Consider the following 17939-nt stretch of genomic DNA (forward strand, 5'->3'; position numbering starts at 1 on the left):
ATATATATATATATATATATATATATATATATATATATATTATTGTTTGTATTTAGACAAGCCAGACGTTTCACCTAATGATTAGTCGAAAGTGCAAATGATGGACGGGAACTTAATTAATTCGAGTACTTAGTAGCGATTCAAATCGACAATTTCATTATAAGTTAAATAAAAATAATTTACCTGGTAATGGACCTCCAATCATCATAAGAGAAGGGATGAAGTTGTCGAAAGAAGACGGCGGAGCCAACACCAGCGACGCTGAGCAGATTCTGTCCGAAGGAGTTGTGGCCATTTCCATTGGTCATGTCTACCAAGAGATTGGCACCGTTGGCTCTACTTCTTCTACCAGAGAAGAAACAACGAGGAAGAATCTGGTTTTGAGCATGGAGCCACTCGATAGCTTCAATTCGCTGCTGGATTGGTACCTTCAAACAACACACACATATCAAGTTTAGTTTTCTTTCTCTGTTCAAAAGTTGGTTGGGTCTTTAGCTATTATTTACGCGGGAAGGGATATTTACTATTAGTAATAAACTCTTGAGATTTTATGCTCTTGGCACTGAACTTTTCCGTGTTTGTATTTTAGCCCCAATCATTTTCAATTTTCCTCCATCTTATGAATATCATAAACATAATATTACAAAAAATTTCTTAAACTATTTCAAAAAATTTATTTATAAAAACTTAATTTGATCAAATTCTTATATTTTTGTTTTTAATTAAATAAATCTTCATAATTAATAATTATTATTAATTAAAATATTATTTATTATTTTTATATCACATCATGTTATCGTAATATATTGATACGTGATAACAATTGATGATATAGTGTATTAATATTGCATAATGACGTAATCACATCATATTTTTTACTTTTTACGTAAACGTCATATTAATATAAAAATAATAAATAATATTTTAATTAATTATAATTAATCAATCGTAAATCATAAAAAACATATTTAACTTAAAATAAAAATAAAAATTTTTGATTAAATATAATTAAAAAATAAAAATATTTTTAAATAATTCAAAAAAATTTTAAAACATCACGCTGACATCATCTGTAAATCACTTGACTTGAATTTGAAAATTTTATATTAGAAAAACTCACGATCAAATCACTAGACAGAGAATTCATGAATTAAAGATGCAAATATAAAGCGATAAGACTATTTTCTTTAATATTAAAAAAATCAGACACGTATATATTATATTATTGGAATGATTTCTTTTGGGCCTTTGATTTTTGGCCTATATGTTAATGTTATTTGCCATGGTGACCTTAAATTTTTTATACTTAACATTCAGACAAAATACTAGTCCTAATTACCAACAATCATTGAAATTTTGGTTTTGAATCACGGGCAATGCCCACATTTCTTGTTTCTTTGCTCGTTTTAAGAAAAAAAAACCAATAAATTGGGAATTGCAGTGAGTGCAGGATAAGGAATAAGGAAGAATATGTTACAACCACACCCTGCAATACCAACCACGTGGCAACAACCCATTTCCCCATTATTGGATCATTACAGATAAGAAAAATCTCTGACACCATCGCGGATAGACTTTGTTGAAGACAGACACAGAACAGTGTTTCTGAATATTAATGTAACTCATGGCCAAGGAACTAACCTGGAGCCGAATTATGCCAGAGCTGAAGGGTGGTGGGCTGTATTTCAAATCTCCAATGGCGAGATTCAGCCTGTCCATGGCCAATGCAGGAGATGGAACTGCTGCTAGTGTACGTGTTTCAATGGTGCCTACAGGGAGTTTGGGGTCACCCTGGCACCCATTCATGGATAGTGTACAAACCTGAAATTTCTGTTTCCATTTCCGGAAAAGGTTAAAAAAAATACCATGTCAAATTTCAGTAGCAGGAACAAGGAAAATCAACAGAACAGTGCAATAAGCATGATGGACAGTGGAAAACAAAAGAAAAATGAAAAAGTTTTTACGTTGTGAAAAACTTGGATGGACTGCCTGCAAGAAGAATGCTGGGAGTAAGAGAGAGTGCATTTGGTCAGTTCTGAATCCACGAAACGTGCAACGTAGTGCCTTCCTGCACCAGTAGCAGCCATGATTGCTGGAGGATGAGAGGGAGGGAGGGAAGGAGAAAGAAGAAGGCGAAAGCTCTTGGTGTGACGAATAGAATTACGTGCCTCAAAGGACTATTATAAGGAAAAAATATTGAAAATTTTTTTTTTAACTCTTAAAAATAAAGTGTTTTTAGAAATAAGCTTTCAGATAATTTTAACTATTTTTAACCATAAGAATAAATTTTGAGACAAAAATACCCTCAATGGAAAATATTCGTTAACACGCATTCTCAAACACGTAGAAAATAAGAAAATAAATATGTAAAGAATTTACGAACATCTAATTTTATACAAAACATCCATTTTTTTTTCCGCGAAACTTGTGCAAAACAAAATAATGTTACATAAGATGGTTTTTCAGATATTTCAGACATGGCACTCAGATAATACTAAGAGAGTGATATTAAACTAAATGAGGAATCAGTCATGATGAATCGAAAGCTTCGAGAATGATGTGAAACCAAAAATCCCAGATATGGTGGTGAATCGAAAGGAGAAAGATGTGAATCCAAAGCATGAAATGGTCGTGCTACAGCAGGCCATAAACTTTTAACCCAGCCGTGTCATAAAGTTTCTGGAATGGCATGTTAGGAATGTGTGACACGGCTGGGTTTAAAGTTTATGACACGCCATGAAGGGAATTTGTAACACAGCAGGGTGAGAATATGTAACACGACTCGGAAGGAATATGTTAGATGACATGGTGAAAATATGTGACATGCTAGTATGAGAATGTGGCACTCCATGGTGTGCATATGTAACACGCCATGGTGAGAACATGTGAGACGGCATGATGAGCATATGTGACACAGTTGTGACACGACAAGGTTCAAAATTTGTGACACGCCATGGAAGGAATCTGTGACACGGTAGGGTTTAGAGTTTGTGATACACCATGGAAGGAATCTATGACACGGTAAGGTTTAGAGTTTGTGACACGTCATGGAGGGAATCTATGACACGGTAGGGTTTAGAGTGTGTGGCACAGCATGGCTTGAACATGTGACACGACATGGTTTGAAATAGGAAGTGGGCAAATAACGAGGAAACCGATTGGACTTCCACTAAATGAATAAAATGAATAAATGAATATTATAAGGCCATTTCATTTTAATTAAATATTTTTCAAAAATCACAAATGTCTGTGTGAAGAGAGTTTGATTCATTCCTCATTCTCAAAGGTACCAAAGTGTTCGACTTCGTTCTTTGCAAGCTTAACGACACCACAGCAACAATGTCGGTTATTAGTGAAGAGGTCAGTCAGTCTGAAATTAAAACTTTCTTCTATTTGTTAATTTTTTGCTGGGTTGTTTGATATGTTCATGTTTTTTGCAATTGTTATGTTTAAACTATTTTCTTCCTGGCTTTATGGTAGAACCAAAGGTTTGAAGAGGGTCGGCGACTGCATACCGTGTAACACAAACTACAACATTTGATATGGCATGTAGTGGGTTAATTGCTTTTTGGGGTTTTTAGCGTGTCATGACATTGGTTATTTTAGGACAGTTCGTGTAACGAGTTAGTAATTATACTGATTGACATGTCACACGCCATGGGTATTTTAGGCCAGTTCATGTAAGGAGACAGTAATTATAGTGATTGGCGTGTCAGCGTTGGCATGTAACAACATTTGACTTGCTATGCATGGCGTGTAACAACATTTTACTTGATATCCATGGCGTGTAACAACATTTGACTTGATACACATAGCGTATAACAACATTTTACGTGATATGCATGGCGTGTAACAACACTTTACTTGATATGCATGGCATGTAACAACATTATGCATGGCCTATAACAACATTTAACTTGATATGCATGGCGTGTAACAACATTTTACGTGATATGCATGGCGTGTAACAACACTTTACTTGATATGCATGGCGTGTAACAACATTATGCATGGCGTGTAACAACATTTAACTTGATATGCATGGCGTGTAACAACATTTTACTTGATATGCATGACGTGTAACAACATTTATTTCTTTCTTCAGTATACCTTATTGCACATTATGGGTTAACTCACTCGTGCATGTGTGCCATGTTTTGCAGATACAGTCCAGATAGTATGAGGATCTTAACAATTTGCTTATTATGCCGAGGGAGAAGTGGGCATTCAATGTCTCCATTAACACCCACTGTAAAAGGTCGCAACTGCATTACATCAAGACTCTCCAAGAGAAAGGGAAGTACGATGCAGTGAAGCGTATCTACTTCGGAATGTTGCTTGACGTATATCCACAAGGCTGCTTTTGTGCTGGTCTCCTACATAACATCATGATTTGTTGAATCACTAAGACAAATTCAATGGAGCATGAGCTATGGTTTGCCATTGGCAAAAGTAAGGTGCGCATATCAAAGCAAGAGTTTTGCCTTATCACTAGACTAAAGTTTGGTTGAATACCCGATGTGTTCACACAACCGTATAAGGTTGTTGTGGACGAAATTCATGTGCGATACTGGAACAGGCAGCAGAATGTTAAACTGCAGGCGTTGCTTGTTACGTTTCTCGAAGGTAACTTTCAGCGACTAAGAGACTCGACCAAGATGGCACTCATCTTTATCGCGAATAACATTTTATTTGGTCAAGACTACCGTAGACGGGTGACACCATGGCTCTTGTCATTGGTGGAGGACATCGATGTTTGGAATGTCTTCCCATAGGGTCACTATGTTTAGAGGCTAACCTTGGACTACCTTTTGAAGGCGTTCAAAATGCCTACCTCAAACTTGCAAAAGGATACTCGTTTATGCTACAACATTTACGGATTCACGTGGGTGATACAGGTACTGTCACGTAACATTTTTCATTTTCCTTTTGACATAATAATTTATGGTTGCACTCGTTTATCATTTACGGTCTGATAATAGTTACATTTGACTTACAGTTCTGGGCAATGGAGGCAATTCTAGCCTTGCGAAAGATAGTTACCCCCTCTGCTCCAAAAGACAATGTCTACCTATGTATGTGCAAATGGCAATGCAATCAGAAGCCAAAAGACTTCTACAAGGCAGTTAAGAAGTTGGAGTCATCTCAGCATGTGAGTGAACAACTACTAATTTTTGCTATGAATTTGTATAATAATTTTCCCTAAAATTTAATCACAATCCTTATTTTGTAGTTGTGGGCAGTCGAGACCTTAAAGCCCACCCCAGATGAGGCTAGATGGGAGTATTTTGTGGACATTAATGTCCCGTTATCTGAGGGCCACCAATACGTGCCAATAAGGCACATGGAGGATCAGGCGAACTGGGGCTTAGGTGCAAGGGAAAAAAAGAGAACCTTCAAGCAAAAAAAAGCCATTGGTGCCACGAAGCGGAGGCACACCGTCTCTGCTAGAGTCGATGAGCTGTCAAACCCTGAGTTGATGGAAGAAGGGGATGACCATGGCAATGGCAGTGAACGGTCGGTAAGGATGGTTCTAAAGGTTTTTGTTTAACAATTTCATATGTGATTATCAAATAACATATCTGTGTTTGCAGTTGGACCATGCGACGACAACTCCACAACCACCGAGAGGTCCTCCTCAAACGCACCATGCTAACGAGCCGTCGGTAAGATCGGTTCTAACGGTTTGTGTTAAACAATTCCATATGTGATTATCGAATAATATATCTATGTTTGCAATTGGACCATACGACAATAGCTCTACAACCATCGAGAGGTCCTCCTCAGATGCATTATGCTAACGAGCTGTCGGTAAAATCGGTTCTAACTGTTTGTGTTCAACATTTCCACATATGTTTATCAAGTACCACAGTAATTTCTATTATTACAGTTGATGGAGGCAACAATAGCTCTTCAACGACCGATCGATCCAACTCAATCGCACAGTGCTAACGAGTCGCCAGTAAAGATATTAAAGTTTTAACGGTTAATGTTCAACAGTGAACATATATGATTATTAAATAACATAATAATATATGTTATTGTAGTTGACCCATGTGACAAGAGTCAATGACGGAGTAGTCACGAAACGTCAGCTGCGACAAATCATGAGCAGGTATGGAAAAGACATGTTGGAGCTAAAGGCTTCAATTCAATCATGAATTCTCACAATGCAAACATTGGAGGACCGTATAGTTCATCAGATTCTAGACGGCCTGAAATCACAAGTACGCTATTCTATCTTCGCTAATATATTGGTGGTTTACGTTTAGCAGGTGTAATCCTATTTTTTATTCCCAGTTTATGGTTTGTGGTATTTTATGAGCTAATGGATTTTCCCATTTGTCTCATTTTGTAGGGTGATGCTTCATTGCACGATATTAGTGACGACCACGATGATGCTGATGATGGGCAGCGTGATGAACCTTATGTTCACATTCACCATGACGTTATTGCTGCTAACAGAGAGAATGTAACTCATGTCGATGATGTTGTAGTAGAGGATGTCACCCTTCAATCAGATGATGCTGAAGGAAACCATGTTCTTGAGGTCAATTCGGTTATCGATGCATCTGCAGGATGGGAGAGGGACCTTCACTCAGTTGAGGCTTAAGCGGGACCATCTTCCTAAGGCCGATGCAGTAGTCGAGGCAATAGTAAGAGGGGATGGGAACCTACATTAGTTCTGGCTGAAAGGGACCATCTTCGTTAAAGCACTCTTGAAGGCAACGCGTCATGGGTGTCGTCACCAGAGTTATCTGATGTCCATCATCTTGAAGCACTGATTTCAGACCCAACTGAACAAGCATGGGTCAAAATGGCCAGCAAATACATGGCAAGCCCGTATGTTGACCCATCAGTGTGCCTTCGGGATGTTAAGAACTCAGTGATGGAAAGGTACAAAGCTTTCTAGAAAGACAAGTGTGCGAGGTAAGCTCATAAATAACATTGCAAATATTGTTTTTGAATGAAACATTAATCCACCAAGCCTTTTGAAATTCATTCTGTTACATGTGCAGGTGTAACATCGGGATTTTAGGAGATCAAAGAGCTAACTTTTTCACAACATTAGAGGATCCCAAAAAAGAAATGACAAGTGAACAAATAGACGCATGCCTTAGCCTACTCTGTAAGCACAAGACAGGGCCAAAGTCAAAACTGTACAACACACCGTGCATGCGTGGTTGATATGATATTCTTTGTAAGTTTATTTGTAAATTTTTCAATCCTGAAAATACTAAAGTTTTTTATTATATAAAGTGTAAGCTAATGTATACATGTTTGACAAAACACCATCCATATGCTCTACACCGCATTTCCAACTGAAAATGGCCAGTCCACGATGGAAATTTCAGATGAGTTACAGAGGTACATGGAAGGTGAGAGGCCGACATATGATAAAAAAATGGGAAGATGTCGATTTCATCGTCACGCCTTGCAATGTGAGTGGGCATTGGGTGGTTGCAAAGATTGACTTGTCAGGTGGATGATCAAGGTGGTAGACTCCACAAGAACTTCGGATGCTAAGGATAACTGTGTGTGTACAGCTCAGATGACACCCCTTATGACAATGATCCCAATCATCTGCCACAAAGTCGGTTATTTCCACAAAATGAGCCAAAAGACACTAGATTCGACGTTGATGCCATTGGAAATTCATTTGCCAAAAGTTAAAGTGCATCAGCAGAATGATAATGTCAACTGCGGTATGTTCACCATAAGGTACATTGACGATATTTTGCAATCGGAACTAATCAAAGTTAAGCAGAATATAATTGCTAATATACGTAGCCAATACGCTCTAGAAATTTTTTTCAACAGTTGTGAGAGCGAACCCTGAACATATTTGGAGTTGTATGTACATATTTTGTAAATACAATTAATTTTATTAATTTTAATATTCGTACATTTATACATTCATTTTTCAATTCAAACACAGTGCCTATAAATCTCAGAAGCTAATGTAAATTTAAATTAATACTGTAACCATGTGGCTTGTCACCCCATTGGGGCATGGCGTGTCACCCTTGAATATTGAAACAAGTTAGCATGTCATGTCATAAATCTGCTTGCACTCAACATGTCACGCCATAAATCTGCAACAAGTCAACCTGTCACACCATATATCTGCTACAACATAGCGTGTCACGCCATAAATATGCTTGCACTCAGCGTGTCACCCCATGAATCTGCTACCACTTAGAGTGTCATGCCATAAATCTACTTGCACTTAGTGTGTCACGCCATAAATCTACTTGCACTCAGCATGTCACGTCAAAAATCTGCTGGCACTCAGAGTGTCACACCATAAATTTGCTTGCACTCAGCATGTCAAGCCATAAATTTGCTACCACTCAGCGTGTCACCGGAAGATGACACCGACATATGACAATTGGGGGGTGGCTTGTCATCGTACAATACTGGAGAAGTCAACGTGTCATGCCATAAATCTACTTCCACTTAGCGTGTCACCAGAAGATGTCGTTGACATCTACAAATTACAGCATCTGGCTGACAAAAGGTTAAAAAGACAGAGGCAGTCCCTATACTCCCATATTTAGTTCAATTTAGTTCTCAAACTGAAGATCAAATTTTCCCGCTAAGGAAAAAAGGGACTAAAGTGGATAAAAATTAACGGTATAGGGCCTAAATTGAAAGAAATTTAAATTATTCATTTCGAAACCCAAACAAAAAATTGTTAATAACATAAGATGGAACCAATATTAGTAATTATATTTAACTTTATCAACCATGAATACAGTATTTAATCTAGAAAATTTCAACTTTAAAAAAATAACTTAAAATATTCAACAAAATTAAAGCATAAAAAATGAATAAATAATTGCAAGCATTGAACTCAGATTCTATGATTGTAATAAGAGGTTTGTCATGTCCAAATTAAGCAAGTCGGAACGAGGAATTAATTTTATAATCATTGATAACTCCATATCTCTGTTTTTCAATTTTTAAATCAGAAAACACTAAATCAACATTTTTTTCCTTATTTGACTTTAGCTCAACTAAAAAATGAAGTTAAATAAAACATTTTCTCTACTATTATAAATAGTAGAAGAAAGAAATTATTTAGTCATTTTATATTATTTTATTTAAACGTAATACAAGTTATTCATCTAAATTCGACGTCAGATTTGAAATTTTTACAAATTTCTTTTTTTTTAAAGGAGAATTCAAACTTAATTTTTGCCAAAATGATAAATTATTTTACATATTCTATAATCAAATAATTAAGTGAAAAAATATGTATATATACTTTCAACACCCTAAATCTTTTACAGTTAAATATTTAGCTTATTAATAAGCATATCAATAATAATCTACACGAATAGTATAGGGACTTTGCAACTCTATTCACTGCTCAAAACTACCAACAAAATGAAATGAATAATCAAATAATATATCTATAAAATTAATAGAAAAAATAAAGACTCATCTACAAAAGGAAACTAACAAACACAAAATATGAATGAGTGTAAGAAACTACAAGAGGAAATTGTCAGAAAAGTATTGCACATGGCTCACACATTTAGTTTGGTTGACAAGTTGTCTTCATCCACAAGACACCCTATGTTTTCAGATAGTGTCCTTCATATTGGACAGTTGTGTGTGATCGGTTTGTCTGCAACTTGAACATGCTTTTGGTCATCGCACTAGTGGAAGCGTCGATTGAGTTGGACATGGTGCGGATTTGTGGATGGAACTGCAAATGGGGATGGGCTCTATTATACTTGTACCTCTTGCATTGCGAATATCTCTATGCTCAACTGCCTTCAATAGTCGATGAAATCCTTCTCCTCCTAGGTCTTCCCACTTGGCCTCGCTAAGATGGTGGTAACAAGACAATTTGTTTTACATGAAGGGGGATGTCCCACTCACTAGGATGCCCTACTGGGCAAATGGACCTCGCATAACCCTCCACTAAAATGGTTGTCTTGTAGTAGTCAGCGCAGAATTCAACGACTTCACGTTTGCATTTACTGAAAAATATAATGAACTCAATGTTCAAGCACAATGTAAATGCTATGTCAATTAGGGTTCAAATAAGAAAAATAGATATTCTGACCTTATTGTTGCAAGGGCATGATTGCATGGTAGTAAATCTGTTTGAAACTCACAACATGAACACATCTTCTTGGACAAGTTTACAAGTCCGTCCATCTTCCCATCTTTAAATTCAAACTCCACTCAGTTGATAGGTTTAACTATTAAGCGTTATGCATCATTGAACCGTTTGCTCAACTGCCTAGCAACCTAAGGGCTGGAACCAAGCCCTCCTTTTATCGATCATGGAACCAACGCGAGAACATGTCTTTGATGAACTCGATCAAAACAGTGATTGGTATTTGTCTTGCATGCTTCAAGCATGAGTTAACACATTCTGCAATGTTGGATGTCATGAGTTGGTATCGTCTTATCGGTGAACGTAAACGTGCCTATCTTTTAGGGCCTATTCTCATAAGGTTAGTGTGGGCTCTCACGTGAATCTGCTTGAGCTAGTTCATATGTCTGTTGAAATCGAAAACCTTATAGCAATCTCAAGCAAGGTTGAAAATCATAGAAACATCGTCATGCTTGAACTTGTTTTTAAAGTTTTTCTTCAAGTGGTAACCGCATAATCCGTGGTGTGTTTCTGGGTATGCATTTTGGATTGTTTTCTTAATGCTAAGATGCTGATTAGAAATGAACCTAATGTTTTCAGGACAACCAACCGCATCACGCAGCTTGCTAAGAAACCACGTCCATGAGTCTTTGTCCTCAACATGGCCGATGCCAAACACAATTGGATATACACACTTGTTCGCATCTTTGCATACAGCGATAAATAGAACACCCTTGAACTTGCTTTTCAAATGTGTCACATCAATTGTAACCATAAGACGCATTACATCCCTAAACCCCCGAATACAAGTCTCGTATGACCAGAAACAATATTTGAATCTTTCTACCACATCAGTAGCCACTGTAGTGATTGTGTCGGGATTTTCTTGTTCCAACATATAAAAATATGAGGGTAATAGTTGAAATGACTCCTCCGGGGGACCGAAAACAAGCTTCTTCGCATACTCCTTCGCTTGCCAAGCCTTACCATACAAGCATTCCAATCCCCACTAAACCCTCATCTCACCAATTATATCCTTAGGTCTCAATGCTACTCCATTAGCCCGAAGTTTGTGTGATATAAGTTCACCAATTATTTTCGCACTCACAGTTGAAAATCGCCCTTGCAAGCCATCGACAGTACACGTGTGTACTTTGTGGAACATCCGAACTTGCCAATATTCTCCTTCAAGTAACTTCGTTGCACGCACATCGAACTTACATGCTTTGTCCTTGCAACCAACCTCATAACGACCTTTATATGACCTTTTTACTCTTATCCCAAATTGTTCTTTTAGAGCCAACATGTTCAAAGCTCGTTTCAACTCGGCCTTCAAGGAAAACATTCTTCTTTTGTATAAGAGATAATCGGCACATGTCGACTCCTCAGTGGTAATTGTTTGGAAGGAGAACCTTTTTGCACCTAGAATTACCCACGTACGAGATATCCCTGCATTTCCCCTTTCCTAATAACTGTCATGGAGTAATGTATCAGGGGAATGAATCCCGTTTTCATTAGCGATAGGGTTATTATATATGGGGTCATCACACTGGACATCTCTTACATCAACACCTTCAACAGGTTTTGTTTCGCCTTCAACATTATCGCAAATTGGAATGTCACTGTCATAAAGCCAGTCATCGTCTGAACTCTCATCATGCCATTCATCAAGCCCATCATCTGAATTGTCATCAAATCTATATTCATCAGCAGGGAACAAATCCTCATTTCCCTCATCATATGTAGTATTATCCTCGAGCGTCGCAGTGTCACCCTCTAATGTCGTAGTGTTGTCCTCAAGTGTCGCATTCTCATTTGAAAATGCCATTACACCCTCTACAGTTTCACCCGATCGTTTCATTTGTTAGACAAAAGCAAGTAATTAGTTCGATGCACATCCTGATCAGAATTGTGCACCCAACTGTTCTGTGAATGTTGGGTGTCTACCGAGCTGCACAAACTCTTCTGCATACGTCAATTGCCATTGTTGTGGGTTACAAACCGAATGCTGTGGTATATTTGAAGCATTGTAAATCTCATTTTGATTGAGTTGATTACCATGTTGTTCAGCTTTTTCATGTGACATAACATTTGTTTGGCGTCCTTTAATGCTGACATACACAGTCAGAACATTTCTCTGTTCTAGCAGAATTAATGCAACATCCTCATCGTCCTTGATAATTGGCCGTGATAGCTCTCCGGGTGTACTAATCAATGCATGTAACTCAATCTTGTCAATTTTTGAGTTTACCCCAACAATATCTTCAACCAGCTTCATCAAGCGCACAAACGACAAATCACTCCTAACCCCCCTTATTTGTGACTCACCACCCTTGTAAATACCATCCACTCACTGACCATCGTGTCTTATCACAAGTCGCACATTTGGAACCCCACTGAAATTTTGAAAACAAAAAAATTTTGTCAATCATTTTACACATTACATGTCATGTTCTAGAATTTGTCAGTCATGTTGTTACACGTCATTTTTAAAAAATGTTACACGCCATGCCCAAAAATTCTACACGCAAGTTCAAAAATTGTTACACGCCATGTTCACAGCATGTTACACGCCATGTTAAATAAAAATGTTACACGCCATGTGCTAACACATGTTATTTTAGTATATTTTTTACACGCCATTTGTTTTATAAATGCATAACGTGTAACAACTCTAGACAATGTTTCTAATCTATGTTCTAATTTACACAAAAAGTTTCAAAAATTTATGTGTTGCAGCAATAAACCCAATAACATACCTTGATGTCATCTCTACTATAGGGTCTATTTATCGACGACAATATGGCCAGATGCCGAGAGATAGACCACAGCCCGATGCTGATGGTGCTCAACAGAGAATTGATAGAGCTCATACAGTTCAGAGAGCTGAGAGAGCTGATGACGATGGTGCTTTACAGAAAGTTGACAGAGTTGATACAATTCAAAGAGCTGAGAGAGAAAGATGACAGAGTTGATACAATTCAAACAACTGAACATTTATTTCTATTTTCTCTCTAACGGGAGGGAGATATCAGGAGCTTAATTTACCACTATATTTTTAAGGGCATTTTGGTCTACTCATGGTTCTTTTTGGCTAGAAATAAATAACTTTATATGGGTGGTTATTTCTAAAATCACCTTATGAGGAGGCCTATTTCTCACAATTTCTTCAAAAATATTCTACCATTTTTAACTTTTAACTATAATTACACATAAATTCATTCATTTGTAAAATATATGTTCTATCTCAAATAGTTAAATGACATTAATATTTAAATTAAAATATTTAAAATATCTTTCTTTTTTTTTTTACTTTTTTTTTTAAGTCAACTGACGATGTTCTTTACCTGACCAATCAACCTATCCGACCAAATTTCTCAAAGAGTATTGGATCTGGTACTCTCATAACCACCAAGATTAGTGCTCCTTAAGGAAGCGAGAGCACCAAAACGGTGCTTGCCAAAAGCACCACGTTAGGTGCTCTCAAAGAGCACTCACGATGGGAGCACCATGATCTAAGGTTCTCAATCTGACCAAATTGACACTTTCGACCAGATTCGATTACTGTGAGGTGGTCAGCAATCAGAAATTATTTTTCAAAAAAAAATTATATAATAGTAATTTTTAAAATTAATAAAAAGAAATTATTTTTCTAATATTGTTACGTCATTAAATTAACGAAATACTAATAATTAACTAATGATTGAATCAATGTGTCGAGTGAAAGATTTTTTTTTAAACAGAATATCGATTTCGAAAATTAATGCATCCGTTCAAATTTCGATTAAAAGTTAAGGGTTTTAGGCATTGTACCCTTATTATAAATATTGAGAGAGAGAGAGAGTAAGGCTGAACTGATAAGGTTTTTAAATTAGAGCAACCAATGGCTAAGAATATAATAAGAGGAAAGATTTTGGACATTTTTATAATGCCGCTGCCAACGTAAGACTTGATAAACATGTTTTTATTATTTAAAACCTTCACCAAACTCCATTATTGGGATCAATTACGTTTCACTTCCTAATCCTGCATACCTGGCCTTATCATTTACACGACTTTGAACACAAACTTGACTTTGAAAAAAGAAAAAATAAAGAAAAACAATTCTAAAGTGCAGCCAGTAAATCAGAAAACTAGTTTGGAACTTTGCACCCTTGACCATGCAGTGCAAGAAAAAGATTGTAGCAGACGAGAGAGAGAGGAAGCCCCTGTTTTGCTTCAATCTTAATTATGAGTTGCACAAGGGTAGAAAGATAAATAAAACCCTGTAGCAAAATGCATTCACCTCTTCAAACTCTTTCGCATATTTGAGTCTAGGTTTGCTAAATTTATTATTAAACATTGATCATGCAAGTCAACATAATTTCGTGGAGAAAATACAATAAAATCTGAATACGTCAGCTATAAGTATTAATCTAATGCCTGGGTCGCAGACCAGATCAGAAAATTTTATTTAGTGAATTTTAGTAATATGGATAACTTCTGGCACGTCATGGAATGCATCACACAGGCATTGAGATGCCAAGAAAACGATTACAACTATGAATTTGATAATGGTGGTAGAAAAACTTTCTTTTCCTACCATGGAGATTGAATTCTCATTCTGTATTACAGCTACAGTTTGACCGAACCACCTCTCTTTTTCCATACTAATCTACAAACATCCCGCAAGTCCCCCCATAAAATACCCAAAAAACGTGGGGAATGGGGGGTGGTGGGCGCGCGGCCAGAGAAAGCAGTCATGCTAAACATCTCTACAAAGGCAAAACTTCCCCCGGATTTTTAATTATACTAATCCTCGTCAAGATCAAGCCTGCCGATTCTCTTCCTCCTATCAAAAATAGCTTTAAAGGAGTCCTGCTCTGCACGAAGTCGCTCTTGGAATGAACTCTGCTTCTTCAAAGTGCCACTGCTGTTGGATGTATGGCTCTCCTCCATAGGTAATGGGTTAGACTTCTGCAAGTGATGGAAGCACAAGCACCATGATGTTACAGTTAAGCCTTTCTAAGAGATATTTAACTCAGTGGAGAGAGTATTCGACTCATCAAAATTAATACTTAATCATAAGAAGTCCGTCCTGTCATTCACTGACTTCTCAGTGAAGCAATTTCCTTCCAACATGAAAATGCTTACATAAAACTAATAATTAATTGAAGGATATTAAATGTCATAGCAGACAGCTAAATAGAATTTTTTCCATTGAAATCTAAATGGCTAAAACTGAAAGACCAGATATGATAATGGCATGACTGACCAAATTGTAACCAGCTCCTGGTCCAATCACTAGAGACAACATTTTGGCCTTCTTTGCTGCACCTATTGAGAATCCAGTGTCACCGCCCTGAAAAATAACTAAAATAAATAAGAGGTGTAAAAGCCACCAGGAGCAGCAGAAAACCTCTATTTTATATTTTATCAAACAGAAACTAATTAGAGGCAAGACATTTTCAAAGCGGAATATGAATTAGGGAGACAGCTGCCAAAGACTAGAGTTTTCCTGCATAACTACAGCAAATAATATAACTCTGATACAGATTATACAGATCTTATCAGATTATCTCCATTAAGGTCTTTAATCAAAGGTTATTTTAGTTCTGTTCCTCAACTGACCCCATCAAACAGACAACTAATGGTAAAAGATTTAAGTGACCTTTCCCTATAATTTCATCACAATGATCCATGGTCATTCATCCTTCCAGGCGAGAACCCACACTGCTAGACAGTACATGATAATTGCTGTGCTGAAGGGCTCAAGAATGCACAGGAAAACAACTTGACAGCATTTATAGCAACTGAGAAATAAGGTGGAGAAGGAGACGCTTTTATGACTGCTTAAGCAACAGTGTAGCTACATGGTTGAAATATTTACAACAGCCACATTCGTTTATATACACAAACACATGCAGACCTGAGTAAATGTCTATGCATGTTGAGCAATTTCCTCAGTAACATTAAAATTGGGGGGAACGGGGAACTTAAAACATTTTGGGCAAACACACAAAATACTGGCATTTACTGGCAAACACAAAATATGTTCTGCAATATAAGGAATACCTGGTCACTCCAATGCACAGATTTTCCCTTCTTCTTGTATGCTTGGATCAACCCAGAAAAAGCATTCAAGTTTCCCTTAATAGCTTCTGGTCCTTCAATTTCATCTTCGTCCAAATCGTTTGACCATTTACTCCGACTTAATTCTTTCACCTCCACAGGATGGTCCCCCTCAGCATCCCTCCTATTGTCATCCTTTGAAGAATCTAAATCTTGAAATCCTAGGTAAATTGGATAAATATAATTAACTGTGAGACAGAAAACACTGGATATACATACCAATATAAAGTTGGAGTGCAACTTTTGTGAAGACGAAAATAACCTTATCACTTTTGTTTCTAATAAAATTTTATGATAGAGTTAAAATTAGTTGAATTGCTTTAAGTTATAGTTTAATCAAATCACTACAGTTTATTTTTTGACTCATCAATATTACTATACAAAATAGAAATTAAGGGGTTTGAAATTTTTTTATTGGCCAAAGGGGTTTGAAATTTTTTGAAGGGTAAAATACATTTATAACTTTTTTAATTTATTTCTAATAATATTTACTCAAATAATTTTCAAGTGAAGTTGTGGTGCAGTCTAAACCAAAACACTACTTTTTATTCTGTAATTTGTCAAACTTAACTTGTTAGATAAAAACTCATCTATATGATAAACTTATAATCTAATTGAAACTTTATTAGTTTTTAACCAAAATATAAATACTATGTTCATTTTTTTTAATTCATAACACTTGATATTCAATATAGTCCCTGTGCAATTTGCACGTAAAAAAAACTTGTATCCTATCAAGCTGTATAAATTGCTTGAGTCTTGGAAAAACCTCTAGCCTCCAAAGGAAGCTAAAAGAAGAGAAACAAACAACACCGACCTCTAGCATTACATCAATAGCACATTATGCAAATAAAATATGTTTGCAGTGTAAACTAAATACCCACTGTCATCTCACAATCTCCCGCCCTTTAGGATTTTCTCCAGCATTTACCTTCTAGTTTAGCTTCAAATTGTTTAAGAATGTTGCTATTAGTAACTTAAATCAAACAGCACAAAATTACTTAGCACAAAAACCAGGAATTGTTGGCATTTTTTGAACCCTCAACCCTTATGACCCAACCAATCAATTTAAGTGAGAACATCCCAGACCAATGTTATCAATAAAAATGCCATGAATGTAACGCAAGATTAAAATATGAGGTATGGCACTCTAATTCAGTAAGGGCAATCTCTGTTCATTATTGGTCTGAAACCCTACAGCTACATTTCAAAGTGACAAGCATTTAAGTTATATTCATATGTATACAGTAACCATTATCCCAGACTGCATAACCTCAAAACTACAAAATATGTACATGGACTACTAACAAACATGCGAAAAACTGTAAGTAGAATACCCTCGCTTTTTAAGAAACAAAATACATTATAGTTCAAGCTTCAAGCTATACATCCAAAGTATCAGAACTCATTTAAGATGTTACTAAAACTCAAGAAAATAGCATGTCATTTAAACTAACACAATTAGATAATATTCTTATGTGCATGTGTACATCATGTATAAACAAATATGTCCATAAGTGTGCTTATGTACATATATATATATGTGTATGTATGTATGTATGTATGTATATATGTATGTATGTATGTATGTATATATGTATATATGTATATGTATATATGTATGTATGTATGTATGTATGTATGTATATATATATATGTATGTATGTATATATATATATATGTATGTATATATATATATATATATATGTAT

The 17939-nt window shown here is 36.3% G+C and overlaps 3 protein-coding genes across 4 annotated transcripts in view; all 3 read right to left on the reverse strand.

The window, feature by feature from the left end:
* LOC108661413 (isochorismate synthase 2, chloroplastic-like) lies at positions 83 to 2152 on the reverse strand. The gene is made up of 3 exons (XM_018118072.1): positions 1965 to 2152; positions 1642 to 1830; positions 83 to 428 (listed from the first exon to the last, which is right to left on the reverse strand). The coding sequence occupies exons 1-3, from the start codon at positions 2085 to 2087 to the stop codon at positions 180 to 182; spliced, it is 561 nt and encodes a 186-aa protein (XP_017973561.1). The 5' UTR covers positions 2088 to 2152; the 3' UTR covers positions 83 to 179.
* On the reverse strand, positions 10554 to 11978 carry LOC108661153. The gene is made up of 3 exons (XM_018117047.1): positions 11682 to 11978; positions 11226 to 11582; positions 10554 to 11126 (listed from the first exon to the last, which is right to left on the reverse strand). Exons 1-3 carry the CDS (start codon positions 11976 to 11978, stop codon positions 10554 to 10556), a joined length of 1227 nt encoding a protein of 408 aa, XP_017972536.1.
* Positions 14522 to 17939, reverse strand: part of LOC18604609 — a 10894-nt gene continuing 7476 nt past the window's right edge. Inside the window, exons 11-13 of one of the 2 annotated variants that reach the window (XR_001927216.1) lie at positions 16172 to 16389; positions 15372 to 15469; positions 14522 to 15073 (exon numbers count right to left, since the gene is read on the reverse strand). Coding sequence is in view for 1 of the 2 variants with exons in the window: in XM_018118093.1 (XP_017973582.1) it covers positions 14909 to 15073; positions 15372 to 15458; positions 16172 to 16389 (470 nt within the window). In the remaining variant the exon portion in view is untranslated. The remainder of the gene's footprint in view (positions 15074 to 15371; positions 15470 to 16171; positions 16390 to 17939) is intronic. The other variant, XM_018118093.1, reaches the window with a different exon arrangement.

This window comes from Theobroma cacao, chromosome 3 (genome assembly GCF_000208745.1).
Source record: "Theobroma cacao cultivar B97-61/B2 chromosome 3, Criollo_cocoa_genome_V2, whole genome shotgun sequence".
Classification (NCBI taxonomy): Eukaryota; Viridiplantae; Streptophyta; class Magnoliopsida; order Malvales; family Malvaceae; genus Theobroma; species Theobroma cacao.

Excerpts from the sequence above, each read along its gene's own strand:
- LOC108661413 (XM_018118072.1), bottom strand. The coding sequence starts at position 2,087 with ATGGCTGCTACTGGTGCAGGAAGGCACTACGTTGCACGTTTCGTGGAT. Across the intron at positions 1,831-1,964 it reads CCATCCAAGTTTTTCACAAC|AAATTTCAGGTTTGTACACT; the intron begins GTAAAAACTTTT and ends AAATGGAAACAG. Across the intron at positions 429-1,641 it reads CTGGCATAATTCGGCTCCAG|GTACCAATCCAGCAGCGAAT; the intron begins GTTAGTTCCTTG and ends TGTTGTTTGAAG.
- LOC108661153 (XM_018117047.1), bottom strand. The coding sequence starts at position 11,978 with ATGAAACGATCGGGTGAAACTGTAGAGGGTGTAATGGCATTTTCAAAT. Across the intron at positions 11,583-11,681 it reads AACCTGTTGAAGGTGTTGAT|GAAAGGGGAAATGCAGGGAT; the intron begins GTAAGAGATGTC and ends GACAGTTATTAG. Across the intron at positions 11,127-11,225 it reads TGCAAGGGCGATTTTCAACT|TGGGGATTGGAATGCTTGTA; the intron begins GTGAGTGCGAAA and ends ATGAGGGTTTAG.